A 17,185-nucleotide genomic window follows, 5' to 3' on the forward strand; every position below is an offset into this window, starting at 1 on the left:
TTAGTCTACTGTGTTCTCAGTAAGTTTCTTGATACTAATCGTTCTCTGTTAACTAGTCTTCTGAAAGTGTTAATCTACATGACAGTCTTTTTAAACAAAGTTTTGTTGCTTAGTTTCTTTATTTAAAGGTGTAGTCATTTACAGCTAGTATTAGTAGATAATCATGGGTAAATGTCTCTGTTGTGTGTAGTATTTCCTTTATATTGTCTCAAACACTTTTTTTGGTGTGATTCTATTTTTTATTTATTTTTTATATTTTTTACATCGTTCTTCATTTTTGTACAACACAGGCTTTCTCATCTTGATTATAGCCCTGGTGAAATTCCCACCATCAATTCACCTGTGTACCCTCACCATATCCCTTGTGCTGTTCCCACCCCCTGTCAAACACTTGTTTTTGAAGCTAAGATCACATCATATGATCATCACATCTGGTTAAACAATCAGAGGTTGAAATTCCACATTTTCACACAGGTCTTATAAAAGATTTTTGGAAAAGTCAGGAATGTGTATTAGGTCCAAAGATTCAATTTAATGCTCTGTTCAAATTATAAACCAGTATTTCTCATAAATTTGGATTTTCTTTGACTTCTCAGTCATAGAATTGTACTAGCAGTTAACTGGCTTTCAAAGTTATGGAGGAAAAACTAATAAAAGTAGTTACAAAGCACTTCTGGAGGAAAGAAAATGAGAAAAGTCTTTTAAAGATGACTAAAAAGAACCAAATTTAAAATGTATTTAAAATTCAAGTTTGGCACATATAAGAGAAGCAACAGAGGTTGCTGTCAGACTTGTGGTTTCTGTAGGGACTTATTGCCCCTTTATTTACTTGGGTGTTAAGATAGCCATGTGTGATTTGTTAGATTGGTGGGGGAGAGAGGAAAAAGAACACTCTAATTTCTGTCCCTTGGTTCTCAAAACTTCTTGAGTAACTTAGCATAAATAAATCATGAGTGGCTTATAGTTACTAGAGCAAGTAGCCATAAGTATCTCATTTTCAGGCAAAGCCTGTTGCTCAACTTTTTCTGGCTTATTTAAGTCAAATGGACAGCTGGGGCTTCATTCTGCTTTCAGAGCAGATTTGAACTGGGTTTGTTTTGTCAACTTAGGAGTTAAGGCACCCACTAGTTCTCAGATCCTTCTGCAGTTTTCTTGGCCATTCTAAGTTATATTAGTTTGAAACCCAAAAAGTTTCATAGAGAAATTACACTAGAAAATTCGATATAATCTCTATCTTTATAATTGAATAAGAGAGGCTGAATTTCAGTTAGAGGTTAATGAAAATGAAATTGTAATCTTTATAATTGATTAAAATGCTGAATTGCAATTAGGAGTTAATGAAAATTAAATTGAAATTTTATTCCTATCCAAGTTCATAGATTTACCCATAGGCCCTCCCCCCTCACCAGTACTAGGACCCTTTACTTTTTTTTTTTTTTGGCCGGTCACTAGAGCTTTATTACGAGCAGACCCTCCCGGTGCGAGGGACACGACCAGAAACACGCAGAGGGTGGACACCGGGACAGGCCGCCGGGGGCAGGCGGGGGGACGGCGAGGGGGTGGCACGACGGGGGCGGGGGAGACGCGTCGCCCCGCGAAACGGGGAAGGGCTCCGATTCAGTCTTGCGTCTAGCACATAAAACTGCGCTATTTAATGTACTTCTCCATGAACTTCTTGTGGAACTCGGAGCGCAGCGTGTCGTTCACGAACCGCTCGTCCTTCTTCTGGTCGTCGGCGCCCTTGGCGCAGTTCTTGAACACCATGTCGTCGTCCCACCTTCTTTTGACCTTGAAGTTGGCCTGCGGCTGGGCTGGCCCGGTCAGATTCAGGAGCGGGTTTCCACTGAGGATATTTTACATTCGAATCCTTTCTTCTTCAGCTTTTTGTTCTTGCTCCTTCCTGGCCTGCTCCTCCGCCCTCTCCTTTTTGATCTTCTCCAGCTCCGCGAGGAGGGCCGCAGTGTCGTCGTCATCACTCTCGTCCTCAAAATCCTTGTCCTCATCTTCCTCATCTGTCAGAGGGTCGTCCGCGTCGAGGTTCGCAGCGGGAATCTGGTCTAACCGAGGCTTCTTTGACACTGAAGAGGAGGTTGTATGTTCCCGAGTTGGCCCATCTCTGTTTTTCTCTCGTGCAGCGACTCGCTCTCTCTCCTCCAGCTCCCTCCTGAAGTCACGGTTGCGAACCTCTTCAGGGGCATCCTGAGTGGTTTGTCGGTATTTTATCTTCGTGTGGGAAGGCAGGTCGCGGCTGGAGTACTGCTTGGAGAGCTGGCTCAAGTCCCCTTCGCCTTTCCCGCGACCCCCTCTCGCAGGCTCGAAGGTCGGCCTCGCCGCGGTCGTCATCCTCAGGCCTCAGCGACGCGGCCGGGTCCTGGGGCGCGGCTACGGCAGGAGCTCCCGCAGCGCCCGGCTCTGGGGCCTCGCACGGGCCGCTGGCGGCTGTGTTTCGGGGGGCCGGGGGTGACGGGCCGCTCCGCTGGCCGAAGTCCGACGCTGCAGCCGCCGAGCTCACACGGACGCCATGGCGGCCCCACTCCCGGCAGCCTCCGCACCGGCCCGCCCGGACCCGGAAGCGAACCGCGCGCCGTGTGGCCCCGGGGGGCGGCCTATCCAGGACCCTTTACTCTTAACTCCGTAATCTATGGGAGGGGCTACTAGTGTGAAATCGTTTGGTTAATCATATAATCACCCAGTTTGTTAGGTAAGATGTATCCTATTCTCAAATCCAATGGACACTGAGTCCTTTCAAGAATAGTAGCTCAGGCCTCCCCGGTGGTGCAGTGCGTTGAGCGCTACACTGTGAAGCTGTCTGCAGCCTCTGCAGCGCAGGTTCAATTCCCAGCTGGCCAGGGAGAAACCCACATGGCGTGGCAGACCTCTCCTGCCTCACCTGCTGCTCCCCTCAACAGTGTCTTCGGTCCCCCCTCAACAGTGTCTTCGGTCCGTCTGCCTGTTCTGCTCCCCGCTCCCTCTGGTGAATTCTTTCACCCTCCCGCACCTCTGACCTGTACCCCAATTCTTGTATAAATAAATAAATCTTTAAAAAATAAAAAGAATACTAGCTCTTAGTACATCTGTGCCATTTTGGAAACATAGTGTGGGAGAGAAGTCAAAGACTGTGGTAGGCAAAATAATCCCCCTCTCTTCACTACCCCAGATAACTTCCTAATCCCCAAACCTGTAAAGCAAAGAGGGGTTATGGTTGAAGATGGAATTAAGTTTGCTAGTCAGGGATTTTAAATGGTGGGGAAATTATCCTGAATTAACTTAGTGGGCCCAGTGTCATTTACAAGAATCCTTTAGAAATGGGGGAGAGAGTTAAAGAGTGACTTCTGAAGATGTCTGCTCTTAGAAGAGCTGTACAGTGAAATGTAACATTGTTGGCTTTGAGGATGTAGGAAGTGGGCAGTGAGTCAAGGAATGTGGGCAACTTCTAGAAGCTAAAAAGAGCAAGACAATGGATTCCGCCCTAGACTTCAAAAAAGGAACTGATGACACTTTAACTTTAAAGTCCATTGAGACCTGTGTTTGCATCTTTAGAACTGTAATACATTTATAAAATTTAAGTTTTAAATTTAAATTTTAAATTGTTTAATCTGTTAAATTGGTGATAATTTGTCACAGTAGCAATAGAAAACTCACCCCACTTCACTCATTTCTTTCTAGAACTAAAAATGGCAAAAGGAGCAATATTGGGCCTCCCCAGTGGCGCAGCGGTTGAGCGCTGGGTTGCGAAGCTGCCCAAAGCCTCTGAGGCGCCAGTTCGATCCCCGGCTGCTCCCCGGCCACCAGAAGAGGGTCCCGCATGGCGCGTAGACCTCTCCTGCCGCCCACTGCCCCCCTCAGCAGTGTACTTCGGTCCTTCTGGCTCCTCTGCTCCCCGCTCTGGCTCTGGTGAATTCTCTCACCGTCCCGCACTTCTGACTATACCCAGTGCTTGTATAAATAAATAAATAAATCTTTTTTTTTTTTTTAAGGAGCAATATTTATTTATTTGTTTTTGCATAGAAGAGCTTGGGTATATAGGTCAGAGGTGTGGGTTGGGGGTGGTGGTGAGAGAATTCACCAGAGACAGAGTGGGGAGCAGAACAGGCGGATTTACTGAAATGCATTGCTGAGGGGAGCAGTGAGCAAGACAGGAGAGGTCTTCTGTGCCTTATGTGTGTCACCTCCCTGGCTGGGGATCGAACTCAGGCCATCGTGGTGATAGTGCTGAGACTTAACTCCTAGGCCACCAGGGGGGCCCAGATCAATATTTCATGTCAAGGGTAAGACTGCCCAGTTATCAACGGGTATAGCTTCTGGGGTTGACTTATCCCTGATGGTCTTTCCCTTTTTATATTAGAGTGATCTCACAATTTCATAGTGCCATCTTGCCTTACTAGACTTTGCTATTTTGCCATCAGAAATGAATATTATAGTTCTTCAGAAGTAGTGTTACCTGAGCTTTTAATTTGGATTTGTAATAGTACTACCCTTTTGAGGGCACTTAAATGTAATACAATGGTTCTGTAACAATTGAGCAACATGAGGAAGAACTGGTTAACCTAAAAGGAAGCAACCCAGAGTCATAATGATGCTTTTTAGTACTGAATGCCTTTGTCAGCTCTGGGGGATAGCAAACCCATGGCTGTCATTCCCTGAGATAAGAATATTGTCTTAGTGGCTTGAGCCTCATTGTTTGAGGCTGGTAATTTGGAAGTAATACCTATTTGTTCGTAATACAAGTTCAGTTGCAGAGAATTATAATTAGGCTCTCAGTCTGCTCTTGTAATTATAAAAGTAGCACTTAAACTTTCAGTCAGACCTATCAGTGGAGCCACTTGCTAGAATTAAGAGCCAGAGGGAATTAGCAAGTGGTGGATATCCTAGCCTAGGACTTTATTGCTAAAAGAAAGAATGTTTCCTTTATTTAAAAAAAGAGAAAGTGACAGGGGCAAGTAAGCAGGGCCATCCTTTGAGAATGACATCGCAGGCACACTATTTTCATCACTGATTAGTTTTATCTTTGCTTAGAAATTTAGCCCTCTGCCTCCCTGGTGGCACAAGGTGTTAAGTGTCAGCACTGTGAAGCTATCGCCAGCCACTGCAGCCCAAGTTCAATCCCTGGCCAGGGAGCTGACCCACATGGTGAAGCAAACCTCTCCTGTCGTGCCTGCTGCTCCCCTCAGCAGTGTATTTCAGTACATCTGCCTGTTCTGCTCCCCACTCTTTCTCTGGTAAATCCTCTTACCCTTCCCCCAGCCCCCCACCCCGGCCTACACCCCAGCTCTTGTGCATAATAAATAAAAATAAATCTTTAAAAAGAAAAAAATAAAAAGAAATTTAGCACTCTTCAAAACAGATGAATAGTTATGTGACTTATTGACCAAGAGGGAAGTATTGACTACCTAAAAGGTTTTTTTAATATAAATTATAAATCTAGACTTTTATTAGTATTGATTTTGCCACTCAGTGATTACACCTAGTCCGTGTCCTCCTTGTCCCCAAAATAAGTCCTTCCTAAAATTTTAACTGGCAATTCAAAATTAGCTTTTTAATATAAATAATGCCTTACTACTGATTAAAACTTAGCTTTTTTTTTTTTTATGTATTTTGATGACAGGTAAACTCTTACAGACTCTAGTCTCATGGGAGACTTGTTTTCTGTTATCTGCCCTGTGTGAATGTAGGATACCATGAACAGAGGTCCATTTCATCTTATCCTTAAAAATACTTCTTGGCTTCTTTTGAATCTGATTTTAAGTAACATGTGAGAATGGTATGCCTTGAGGACCAACTATATGTTGGATATAATCATCAGCCTAAAGAAAAATGCTTAGATGCCAATCTAAATCAACTGAAAATAAGCTTGATAAGACAAAAGGTAAAACAAATGTGCAAAGAAGTACAGTTGGGGGAGGGGTATTGCACAGTATGCCACAGAGATGTTAACATACTTATATGTAAGAGGTGCCTGGCCTCCCTGGGGGCACAGGGGGTTAAGCATCAGCACTATGAAGCAATCCACAGGTACTGCAGTACCAGTTTGATCCCCAGCCAGGGATCACCACCTGTCTCGCCTGCTGTTCCCCTTAGCAGTGTATTTCATTCAGTCTGCCTGTTCTCCCCATTGTCTCTGGTGAATCCTCTTACCCCCCGCACTTCTGGGCTGTACCCAGTTCTTGTATGCATAAATAAATAAATCTTTTTAAAAAACATACTTATGTAAGAAAAGTATACATGTAAGTAATGCTAACATAGCATAGAAAAATGGGCAAAGGACATCAAGACAAGTCAGTTTCAGTGGCCAGTATACATTTGGAAATAAAATAACTTACCAGTCAGTCTGGCAAAGAGTTTTTAAAAGAGAGAATGCTTAATGTTGTCATGGGTGCAGCACTCTCACATGTTGCTGGAGGCAGGCCAGCTGGTGGGAGCCAGGAAACACCTGTAAATTGGTGGTCTTTCTGGAAGGCAGCAGAGCCTTTGAAAAAATTATGCCTTATAATTCTATTTAAAAATCTATCTCAAAGAATAATCAGACGTGGATTTACATATAGGGATGGATATCACACCATTATTTGTGATAATATAAAATGTCCATCCTTAAGAAATGACTTACATTGTAGTATACCCATACAATAGAAGGGTAAGTCACTAAAAGTGGGATTTTATGTTACTCTTAATAACATGAGAAAAGTCTCAGGGCAGGGAGGGACAATATTATGTTTCATATGTAGACAATTAACTTCTTAAGACAACCACAGAGAAAGAGTTAGGGTAGTCAGTATAATAATTTATCTTCAGTTTTCTTAGAATTTAGCTGTGAGTGCTCTTGAGATGGAATCTCAGGATTTCTGAGAAGCAGTTTTCTGTTCTCATTAAGTAGTTATTACCTAACTTATTATGGGAGTGCATGTCTTTTTTTGTTTTTATTACACTTCTAAGTCTAGCAGCCTGTAGTTTGGGCTTGAAGGGGGTCTGATGGAGAGATTACAGGTAGTTCTATCTCTTCTGATTAGAACAGGAAAAGACAGATTACTATTCTAATTTTGCTCTGGAAAATGTTCTTAGTCATTAACCTTCCCTATTTAGGTGGAAAATCAGAAATAGAAAGCTATCTTTATTCATCTCTGTATTACAGGAATGGGTTCTCAGTGTTTTAAAAAATGGCTGAATTTTAACCTGTGCATTTCCCCTTGCTTTAGTCTCCCTAGAGAACTACCAGTAAATTACATTTGTATACATATATCCTTAAATATATATTGGGTCTAAATTTCCCCTAGATCTCTGGACTCAGTAGAAACTGAATTAAAAGAAATCAAATGGCTTCTTATGAGATTCCTATACAAGAGTATATCTAAGAAAGACATGTATAGGTAGGAACATAGTTGGCAATGTATGAGGCATAAGGAAACATGGGTTTTGTTTTTGCCCTATTTGCTTTAGGAGTCTCTACAGTGTGACTCCTGCAGAGTTGTTTTGTTTTAAGATTTGTTTTGTTGTAAGATTATCACAGCAGCTAGGAGGCAAAATTACTGTCAAACAGAATTGTTAGAAATATTCGGGCACATACAACTAAGTGCTCATTAAACTTTATTAGCATAGAAAAGATCCAGTAGAAGCATTGTTCACTAATATAAATCTAAATATTGGTAGCATTTTCTTTCCAGAGGGTGGCCCTAATATTGGGTTGAAGTCATTTTCCTGGCAAATTCAGAGTACCCAATAGGTCTGTCATTTCAGTTCGCGCTATTGGATCAGAAAAGGCCTGTTTCTGAGGAACAGATGCCCTTAGATTTGTTAAGAAAATGTTTCATAAAAAATTCCTTATGTCAGGTCTTTTAACTGTTTTGGCCTTGGGGTATGACTTCAAAAGCCGCAATACCACATCATGGCTTTTGAAGCTGGATTCCCAGCTTTCTGTTCAGTTCTGTACAATCTAGCTTTGTTCACTCTGTTGAGGCTCTGGTGCCCCACCCACCTCTTGTTTGTGGTTGATCATTGAGCTTTTGATAAAGGCCATCAACTGACTGTTTTTCACCATGTGTCCACTAGGCTAAGCATGACTGGTTTTTATTATAGCCTGAGGTGCATGTGATTCAGAATTGTGTCCTCTAAGTTAAAGATGAAAAGATAAAGATTTTGTTGAAGATTTATTTTATTTATTTATACATACAAGAGCTGGGGTGTAGGCCAGAGGTGCTGGAGGGTAAGAGGATTCACTAGAGACATAGTGGGGAGCAGAACAGGCCAATTGACTGAAATACACTGCTGAGGGGAGCAGTGGGCATGACAGGAGAGGTCTGCTGCGCCATGTGAGTTAGCTTCCTGGCCTGGATTGAAACCCTTGTGCCACCAGGGAGACCCTAGATAAAGATATTTTTATAGCAACATTAGATGTAAAGTGTAACACTTTCACCTTTGGAGGGAAGGGTCAGTAATATACACAACATTGGGTGCCAGTGAACAGTTTAGCCAACGCCACAAGTAATCAAGGATCAGAGCTTGAATTCTGAGTATCCAGTGTGATGTCCTGGTCACTAGAATGTGACCCATCAGCATTTGAAAGAATAAAGGTCATCAGCTAAGAAGGAGAAAGGCATTTGGACTGGTTCTTTTGAAAATTATCGCCTCCCCGGTGGCGCAGCGGGTTGTAGTGCAGTGCTGTGAAACTGTCCGCAGCCTCTGCAGTGCCGGTCCATCCCCGCCGGCGGCAGAGCAGCCCACATGGTGTCTCCTGGCTTGCCTGCTGCTACCCTCAGCAGTGTATTTCAGTAGATCTGCCTGTTCTGTTCCCCACTCTGTCTCTGGTGAATCCTCTCACCTGCCGGCACATCTGGCCTGTACCCCGATTCTTGTATACATAAATAAAAATCTTAAAAAAAAAAAAAGTTATTTGTACCACATACCTAATTGGTATCATGTGCTTTGGGGTAGGATATTTCAGCAAGATTACAGTTTTAGAAATTCACCCTGAAATTCACAAGGTTATTTATTTATTCTTTTTAGTTCTGTGATCGTTGAGGCAGTACTTCAATCATTAATAATGATCTGCTGCTGCTTATTGAACTGACTGGCAGTGAGCCTGTCTTTCCCTAATCATCTGTGAGAGCAAATGAGCAAAGCATTAAAAGTCACTTCCTAGGTTTGTTTTTAATAGTACCATTTTATTTAGAGTATCTACTTGTTTTCAGAGTAAGCCCCAGTCTCCAAAGAGAATTTCTACCCTTCTTCCCTTCAACAATGGCTCCAAAGAAAATGGGATTCATGAGGAACAAGATCAAGAGCCACAAGATCTCTTTGCAGGCAAGTATGGAGTCAAACTTATACTAGGAACCAATATATATGTAGAATTGTGTTTCGTGTGTGTGTGTGTTTGTACACAATTTTATGTTAGATGCTACTGTGGAGAATCCCAAAACATGTAAAATTCAGTCCCTGCTTTTAAGATTCTTACAGGGTTAGGAAATAAGATATATAAATACACAGTTATTTCAAGAGTATGATATAAATACATAGTTATTTCAACAGTTATTTCAACAGTAAACTGTCAAACAATAATACAGATATGCCCAGAGGAAAGATTAGGAATATTAAGTCATGGGAACTCAGAGGTGTCTGAAATCAGACTAAAGTATATAGTGACTTTTGACTTATATTGACCATGACACATCATTTTGTATCATAATCCAAAAACATTTGTACATAGCTGAAACAACTTTTTATTAAATACCTTGCCCTTTTCTATTTTCAGTACAATATGAGAATTTCTGTTATTTCTCTTTAAGTGCTGTTTCAACCCATTGAATTTATTTAATAATTTACCAATGAGCCACAACCTGCAATTTGAAAAACACTAGAGTAAAGTGGAATTTCTCAATCTCAACACTATTAATATTTGGGGCCCCAAAATTTTTTTCTTGAGAGGGATTTTCCTGTTCTCAACTAGGGGTGATTATTTGGCAATGGTTGGAGATATTTTGGGTTGGAGATATTTGGGTTATTATTGGTAAACTTGGAAGGTTTACCAGTATCTTGTGGATACAGACCATAAATGCTCTAAACTCACTAAAGTATATAGGACAGCCCTGCACAAAAGAAATTGTCCAGGCCAGAATGTTGGTAGTGCCCATGAGAAACTCTTTTAGATCTAGGAAGACTTCCGGAAAAAACAGGATTTATAAAGGAAAAAAGAGTATAAATGGTTAGGTAAGAGGTATCAGGTGTATTTTCAAGGGATAGTCAATAAACTTGGTAGACCAAAGCAGGAGTTTCTTAAAGAAACCGTGGAAGCAAAACCTGGAAATGCAGTTTAGGAGGCTTTTAGATGTCAATAATAACTAGAGCTTCAATTTTTATTTTTTTAAAGATTTATTTATTTATTTATACAAGCGCTGGGTACAGTCAGAGGCGCGGGAGGGTGAGAGAATTCACCAGAGCCAGAGCAGAGAGTAGAACAGGCAGACTGACGAAATACACTGCTGAGGGGAGCAGCGGGCGGCAGGAGAGGTCTGCGCGCCATGTGGGACCCTTGCCCTGCAGCCGGGGATCAAACTGGCGCTGCAGAGGCTGCGGGCAGCTTCGCAGCCCAGTGCTCAACGGCTGTGCCACCAGGGAGGCCCTAGAGCTTGAATTTTTTTACCCTTGCCAATTAAGAGCCATCAGCAGTTCTGACGAGGAAAAGTGACAGCGATAAAGTAATATTTTAGGAAACTGATCTAGTAGAATTGTATAAATGGATTATAGCAGCCAAAGACTGGAGACTTTAGAAGGTAGTCACAACTTAGTTGAGGAATGAAATGGCATAGACCAAAAATAAGGTGATAATAGTAGGAAGGGAATGGTGAAATTTTTCAAAAGAAATCAACAAAGTCCAGTTTTAGTGAATGGATATAATGGGTGTCTAAAAAAAATAGGTATTGAAAATAAAATCAACGATTTCAATTCCAAGAATTGGGAAGAAAATTACACTGTTTGAGAAACAGATCCTTTTTTTTTTTGGTGGGACCCTCGCCAGTGGCTGGGGATCAAACTGGCACTGCAGAGGCTGCGGGCAGCCTCGCAACCCAGCACTCAACTGCTGCGCCACCAGGGGAGGCCCAAGAAACAGATTCTAAAGAAGAAACTGGCTTTGGGAAGTTCTTTTAGATATTTGAAGTGTGAGGGGAAATGCCCAGAAGGTGATTTGCACTGTGGTACTCTACATGGGGAAAGAAAGAACTGGGGATCTGGGAATGTTCTTCCTAGGGTGGTAGTTGAAATTGCCTTGAATGAGATCCTCAAAGGAGACAATAGAGAAGAAGGGGAGAGAAGAGATGGTGGAGAAGAAATCTTGTCAAGACTCTGACATTTGAACTCTGGTAGATTTGAAGGAAAGGGATATGTTAAAAGAAGGACTATAAAGATTTAGGATATTTTTCGTTTCCTTTCATCTTTGAAACTTGAAGTGCACACTATTCATTTTGGTAATGATTTTTTCAATAAGTTTCTGGAAGAGAAATACAAATAGTGAATGTCTTTAGTTATATGGCAGTTTAAGGTTTTTCTCTCTTTGGGATCTTGACATTTATGTTATCTTTCCTTACAAGAAGTCCTGAAATCTTAGTGAGACTGAGTTGCCTCTATGTGAGTTTTATGGAATAAAGGAAGACCTTTATTAGGGATATATTTATTGCTAAAGCAGATTTATTTCATTTCCCCTGCCATTTTCATAAGCAATCAATATCTGCCTCATACTAAAAAAGGAACATTAGCTGCCTATGGGAAGGAATGTATACAATGAGACATTTAGTTTAGGATTCAAGTGCTTTCTCTGATGTTTTAGATGCTGTCTATGGGACTTTAAATGTTCTGATTTTATTTTCCATATAGTTAGGTTAGTGATGTTCAAGCTCTCTCTGACAGTCCAAAGGCTTTCCCATCACTCTTACAAAAGTATTAATAACAAAGCATTTTTAATGTAAATTGCGACATCTTTGTCACATTAATTTCAGTAGAACAGGCGCAGTTCTTAAAAGGCTTTTAGTAGCACTTTAATAAACCAAAGGTTTTCAATGAAGAGTACCACCTATTTCATTTTTTAATTATTTATGAGGGAACCTGCATGATAGGACTGTCTTAAATACACGTCAGCTAGTTGCTTATTTCAAAGAGTCCTACCATTCTGACATGCTCTTTATGTATACTTCATTTTTCTGTTTTGTACTCCCACACCGGAGTCAGATACTTTTCCTCAGAGGGACTGAATTCCAACAGTATGGTAACCTTGTTTGTAGGCATGTTTCTAAGATTAGAAGGCTGATCCAGGCCTTGGTTATGTCTTATAGAACCACCCCGCCCCCACCTCCTCACCCCTGGTTTCATCTTAGTCCAAATGAAAGTCTACAAAAGAAAAAGAAACCCTTTCTTTGGATTCCCTAAGGCTGAAATTGAAAGCCCAAATAGCTATTTATGTTTTTCTTCTCTGAGCTGTTTAGGTTTTGAACTTCTAGCTCCATTGTTCCAATTTGAAAGTGCATTCTTTTTATTTTCCTAAAAAAAAAAAAAAATGCCTAAAATGGTGCATAATGTTCTACTTTGATGGAACACTTCCCAAATTTTGCTGTCATCCTTGTGCTGGGGCCATGTTAATCTTCTCTTTATAGTTCCAATTTTAGTATATGTGCTGGTGAAGAATGTACCACCATAATGCTCTTTTTAAAGTCTCCTCGCTAGAACACTTAGGAAATGAATTGCTCTACTCAGCTGAGATTTTCCCAGGTAGACAAAGGCAACTCTTAAACTGTTTTTTAAACTGTATGAAGACAGTAGTACTTTTTCTTGTGTTACTGTGTTTGTATCTTGAATCCATGTATTCCTCACTCTTTCTTTGATGTCATTTTTTTTGCTATTAGTATACCTGTTTATTTTATCTTATTGACTTATAAAGCCAATAACCAAACTTCATCTTCTTTCACAAAGAATTATAACAAGAATATAGTGTTCATATAGCTTCTAAAACAATATTCCTAGGAATAAATTAACACACTTATTTTGTCTGTGTGGTCTTTTTGCTTGCTACCTGGGTCTTGTTTAAGTTCTAGGTAGGAGAGGGAAGCCAAGTACTTGTATCTGGAAGGGAAAGAGATTATTCTACTAAGACACTTCTTACCCTTTTATCCACATGAAGCTAGATTCTTGTTTTTCTCGTTTGAGAACCTCTAAGTATCGAGAGTAGTTGCTGCTGTTCTTGCCTCTCAGCCTGAAGAACTGAAGTTTAGCCAGCAAAGACCCAATGTTGACCTTCATTTTTAAATATCCACTAATTTTAGATGCCACAGTGGAACTATCCCTCGACAGTACACAAAATAATCAGAAGAAGGTGCCAGCCAAAACACTCATTTCTCATCTTCCGCAGGAAGCCACAAATTCCAAGTCCCAACCAAGCTATGAGGAGGTGAGATTCTGTGGTATTGGTCTTATTTCTTTGGATTTTTAGGAATTGTTGTAGTCTGAAGTTCAGTTGGTAATGAACCTTGATAAAATATCTATGACTCTTGAAGAAGATCTTGATGGATAGTGGACAGCCAGAATCTAGTAAAGAACTCTTCTTTGTGCAGAGTATTTGTTACCTAGAGGATAACACTAATGATGTTTTTTATCTGAAGCACCCACATTCAAGAGTCCAGTGTCTGCATTCTCTACTTAGCCAGGCAGAGGCAAGTCATCCAAAATCTAGTAATTACTCACTGGTCAAAATAAGATTTTAAGAGACTAGATGTAACAGAGAACTTTGAACAGCCTCCAACTTAAATTATGGGAGTTGGCTCATAGGGCTTATTGAGAATGAACAGAGCTGAACATGGGTAGAATGATACATATTAATGTCATTTTGATATAAGATTGATGGGTAAAATTAGAGCTTTATTGTATCAACTCTTATCATTTGTCTTCTCTTTAAAAAGCTAGAGGAAGAAGAACAGGAAGACCAGTTTGATTTGACAGTTGGTATAACTGATCCTGAGAAGATAGGTAAGTGTTTTGGAGACTCTTCGTAATGCTAGGGTGTGATGTTAAGATATTAGGCTGTGGAATGAATCATTAATGCAATGGTTTCCCCCAGAGGTGAACTAGACAGGGTAAACTACTTTATCATTATTTTTCTTATGAAAGTATACTGTTTGCTATGCTTCTAAGGCCTGAAACAGTAGTTATCCCAGTACTTTATTTAGCCTTTTCCTGGCTTTAAGAAGAAAAATCAGGGCCTCCCAGGTGGCGCAGCGGTTGAGCGCTGGGTTGTGAAGCTGCCCGCGGCCTCTGCGGCACCGGTTCAATCCCCGGCTGCTCCCCGGCCACCGGAGGAGGGTCCCACATGGCGCACAGATCTCTCCTGCTGCCCGCTGCTCCCCTCAACAGTGTACTTCGGTCCTTCTGCCTGCTCTGCTCCCTGCTCTGGCTCTGGTGAATTCTCTCACCTTCCTGCGCTTCTGACTGTACCCAGTGCATGTATAAACAAAACAAACAGATAGATAAATAAATAAATAACATGCCTCTATTTAAAAAAGAAGAAGAAGAAGAAAAATCAGAGACATCAAATTCTATTAGAATGTCCTTTTTAAAAACTCAAATATTACCTCTCCCAAAGAGTTAATGGACCTTTCCATTCCCTTTTGAGATCATAAAATCTATTTAAGCACCCTAAAAACACACATTCTAAAATTTTGGGATACTGAATTTATTTTTCCCCAAGAAGTTTAGAATTTTTTTTTTAAGATTTATTTATTTATGCACACAAGAGCTGGGGTACAGGCCAGAGGTATGGGGGGTGGATTCACCAGAGACAGAGTAGGGGGCAGAACAGGCATATCTACTGAAATACACTGCTGAGGGGAGCAGCAGGAGAATCAGGAGAGGTCTGCTGCACTATGTGGGTCACCTCCCTGGCTGGGAATTGAACTCATGCTGCAGTGGCTTCAGATAGCTTCATAGTGCTGCATCTTAACCTCTTGGGCCACCAGGGAGGCCTCTAGAATTCTTACTCTAAATAATTTGTCATATACTCCTGATTGCCTAAAGAATTGCCTGAAAAAATGTGAAGTATACATGTCTGTTTCCAAGCACCTTTCTCTTACAGGTAAAGATTAAATTTTGGGCAAATTGAAATTAGATCTTCAAAAATCACAATACTTAACTTTGACTGGAACTTAGATTTTCAAAATAGCCTTCCTATGTTGTTAGAGTTATTAGTAAGCAGTGAGCAATAGGCCTTGAGTTCCTTGTTTCAGGTTTAATTCCTGACAGAGAGGCTACCTTGTCCTCCTTAAAAAGGGGGTGGTATTTACACGGTTAAGAGAAAAATGTAACGTCTAGCCCTTTGTCTATTCTGAGATAGTAACAGGAAATGATCAAGTCTAGTTAGACTTTATGCCAAATGGTTTGTTGTTAATCTGTGGAGTTTAACTTGTCCTAGACTGTTGCATTGGTAGGATATTTATGAGTATCTTATACTATAATAGAGGAAATTGAGGACCAACAGGTGTAACAAAACTTTTCTGCTAGGTCACAGTATGGTCCATGGTAAAACCTGGACCAGAACTTTGGATTACATGTGTAAGGTTCTCTTTGCCTCTCTAATATTTATGAACATTTTCAAGCATATTGATTTTTTTTCTTTATGCTATTATATTTTGGGGGGTATTTATTATAGTTTATTTTTTTACTTATATCTTTTACATCATTGTGTAGTCCCCATAAAATTCCCACCACCAATTCTCCCGTGTCCCATCACTATAGTCCCTTGTGCTCATCTTTCTCCTGTTTTGATCCCTTTTCCTCCCCGTCCCTTGCAGAATGTCTCTTATTTATAGTTGCCTGCTAGTTTTGTTGTTTTGTTATTGTTGTTGTTATCTTTTTTTCCTGATCCCTTATTTGATTCCCCTATATTCCTCCTGTAAATGAAACCATTCGATATTTTTCTTTTTCCTTCTGTCTTATTTCACTGAGCATGATACCTTCAAGCTTTGTCCATGTTGCTGTGAATGGCATGAGTTTATCATTTTTGATTGCTGAATAGTATTCCATTGTGTGTGTGTGTATGTGTGTGTATGTATATATATATATATATATATATATATATATATATATATATATATATACCACATCTTCTTGGTCCAGTCATCTATTTTGGGGGCATTTGGGTTGTTTCCATATCTTACCTATTGTGAATAGTGCTGCAGTAAACATAGGGGTACAAGTATCTTTTTGAATTAATGTTTTTGTGTCCTTTGGGTAGATTCCTAGGTCAAGCATATTGATTTTTTTTTTTTAAAAGAGGCATGAATTTTTATTTATTTATTTATTTGTTTGTTTGTTTGTTTATACATGCACTGGGTACAGTCAGAAGCGCGGGAGGGTGAGAGAATTCACCAGAGCCAGAGCGGGGAGCAGAGCAGGCAGAAGGACCCAAGTACACTGCTGAGGGGAGCAGCGGGCGGCAGGAGAGGTCTGCGCACCATGTGGGACCCTCCTGCGGTGGCTGGGGAGCAGCCGGAGATCGAACCGGCGCCGCAGAGGCCGCAGAGGCTTCGCAACCCAGCGCTCAACTCCTGCGCCACCAGGGAGGCCCAAGCATATTGATTTTTAAGCTAGCTTATAGCTTTTATTTTTTTATTTTTTTTTTTTTAAAGATTTATTTTTATTTATTTATACATGCACTGGGTACAGTCAGAAGCGCGGGAGGGTGAGAGAATTCACCAGAGCCAGAGCGGGGAGCAGAGCAGGCAGAAGGACCGAAGTACACTGCTGAGGGGAGCAGCGGGCGGCAGGAGAGGTCTGCGTGCCATGTGGGACCCTCCTCCGGTGGGCGGGGAGCAGCCAGGGATCGAACCGGCACTGCAGAGGCTGTGGGCAGCTTCGAACCCAGCACTCAACCGCTGCGCCACCGGGGAGCCCTAGCTTATAGCTTTTAAATCCTTGATAAAATAAGACAAATTATTAATAAATAATACTTTTTTTTTTTTAATATTTAACAAGTGATAATGTTGGAACCAGAAGAGGGAATGTTTTACTTTTTGAAGGTTTCTGTAGCAAATTGGGTAGCTTAATACAACAGAAATATATTCTCTCACAGTTCTGGTGACCAGAAGTCTGAAATCAGGGTGTCAGTAAGGCCAAACTCCCTCTGAATATTTTAGAAAAGGACAGTTTGATATATCTTCCTTAG

The 17,185-nt window shown here is 41.0% G+C and overlaps 2 protein-coding genes across 4 annotated transcripts in view; one reads left to right on the forward strand and one right to left on the reverse strand.

The window, feature by feature from the left end:
- SNX1 (sorting nexin 1) overlaps window positions 1-17,185 on the forward strand; it is a gene marked incomplete at both ends in the record, with an annotated part of 36,707 nt that overhangs the window by 5,589 nt on the left and 13,933 nt on the right. For 2 of the 3 annotated variants that reach the window (XM_084239530.1, XM_084239531.1), the window contains 3 exons: window positions 9,180-9,291; window positions 13,296-13,420; window positions 13,929-13,995. In XM_084239530.1, the coding sequence (XP_084095656.1) occupies window positions 9,180-9,291; window positions 13,296-13,420; window positions 13,929-13,995 (304 nt within the window). The remainder of the gene's footprint in view (window positions 1-9,179; window positions 9,292-13,295; window positions 13,421-13,928; window positions 13,996-17,185) is intronic. The other variant, XM_084239532.1, reaches the window with a different exon arrangement.
- On the reverse strand, window positions 1,648-2,343 carry LOC311175097 (spliceosome-associated protein CWC15 homolog; the record flags this gene model as incomplete). The annotated part of the gene is given in 2 exon segments (XM_084240002.1): window positions 1,648-1,854; window positions 1,858-2,343. Coding segments are annotated over 2 exon segments (693 nt in total).

Source organism: Talpa europaea (genome assembly GCF_964194135.1).
Source record: "Talpa europaea genome assembly, chromosome: 8".
In the NCBI taxonomy this organism is placed as follows: domain Eukaryota; kingdom Metazoa; phylum Chordata; class Mammalia; order Eulipotyphla; family Talpidae; genus Talpa; species Talpa europaea.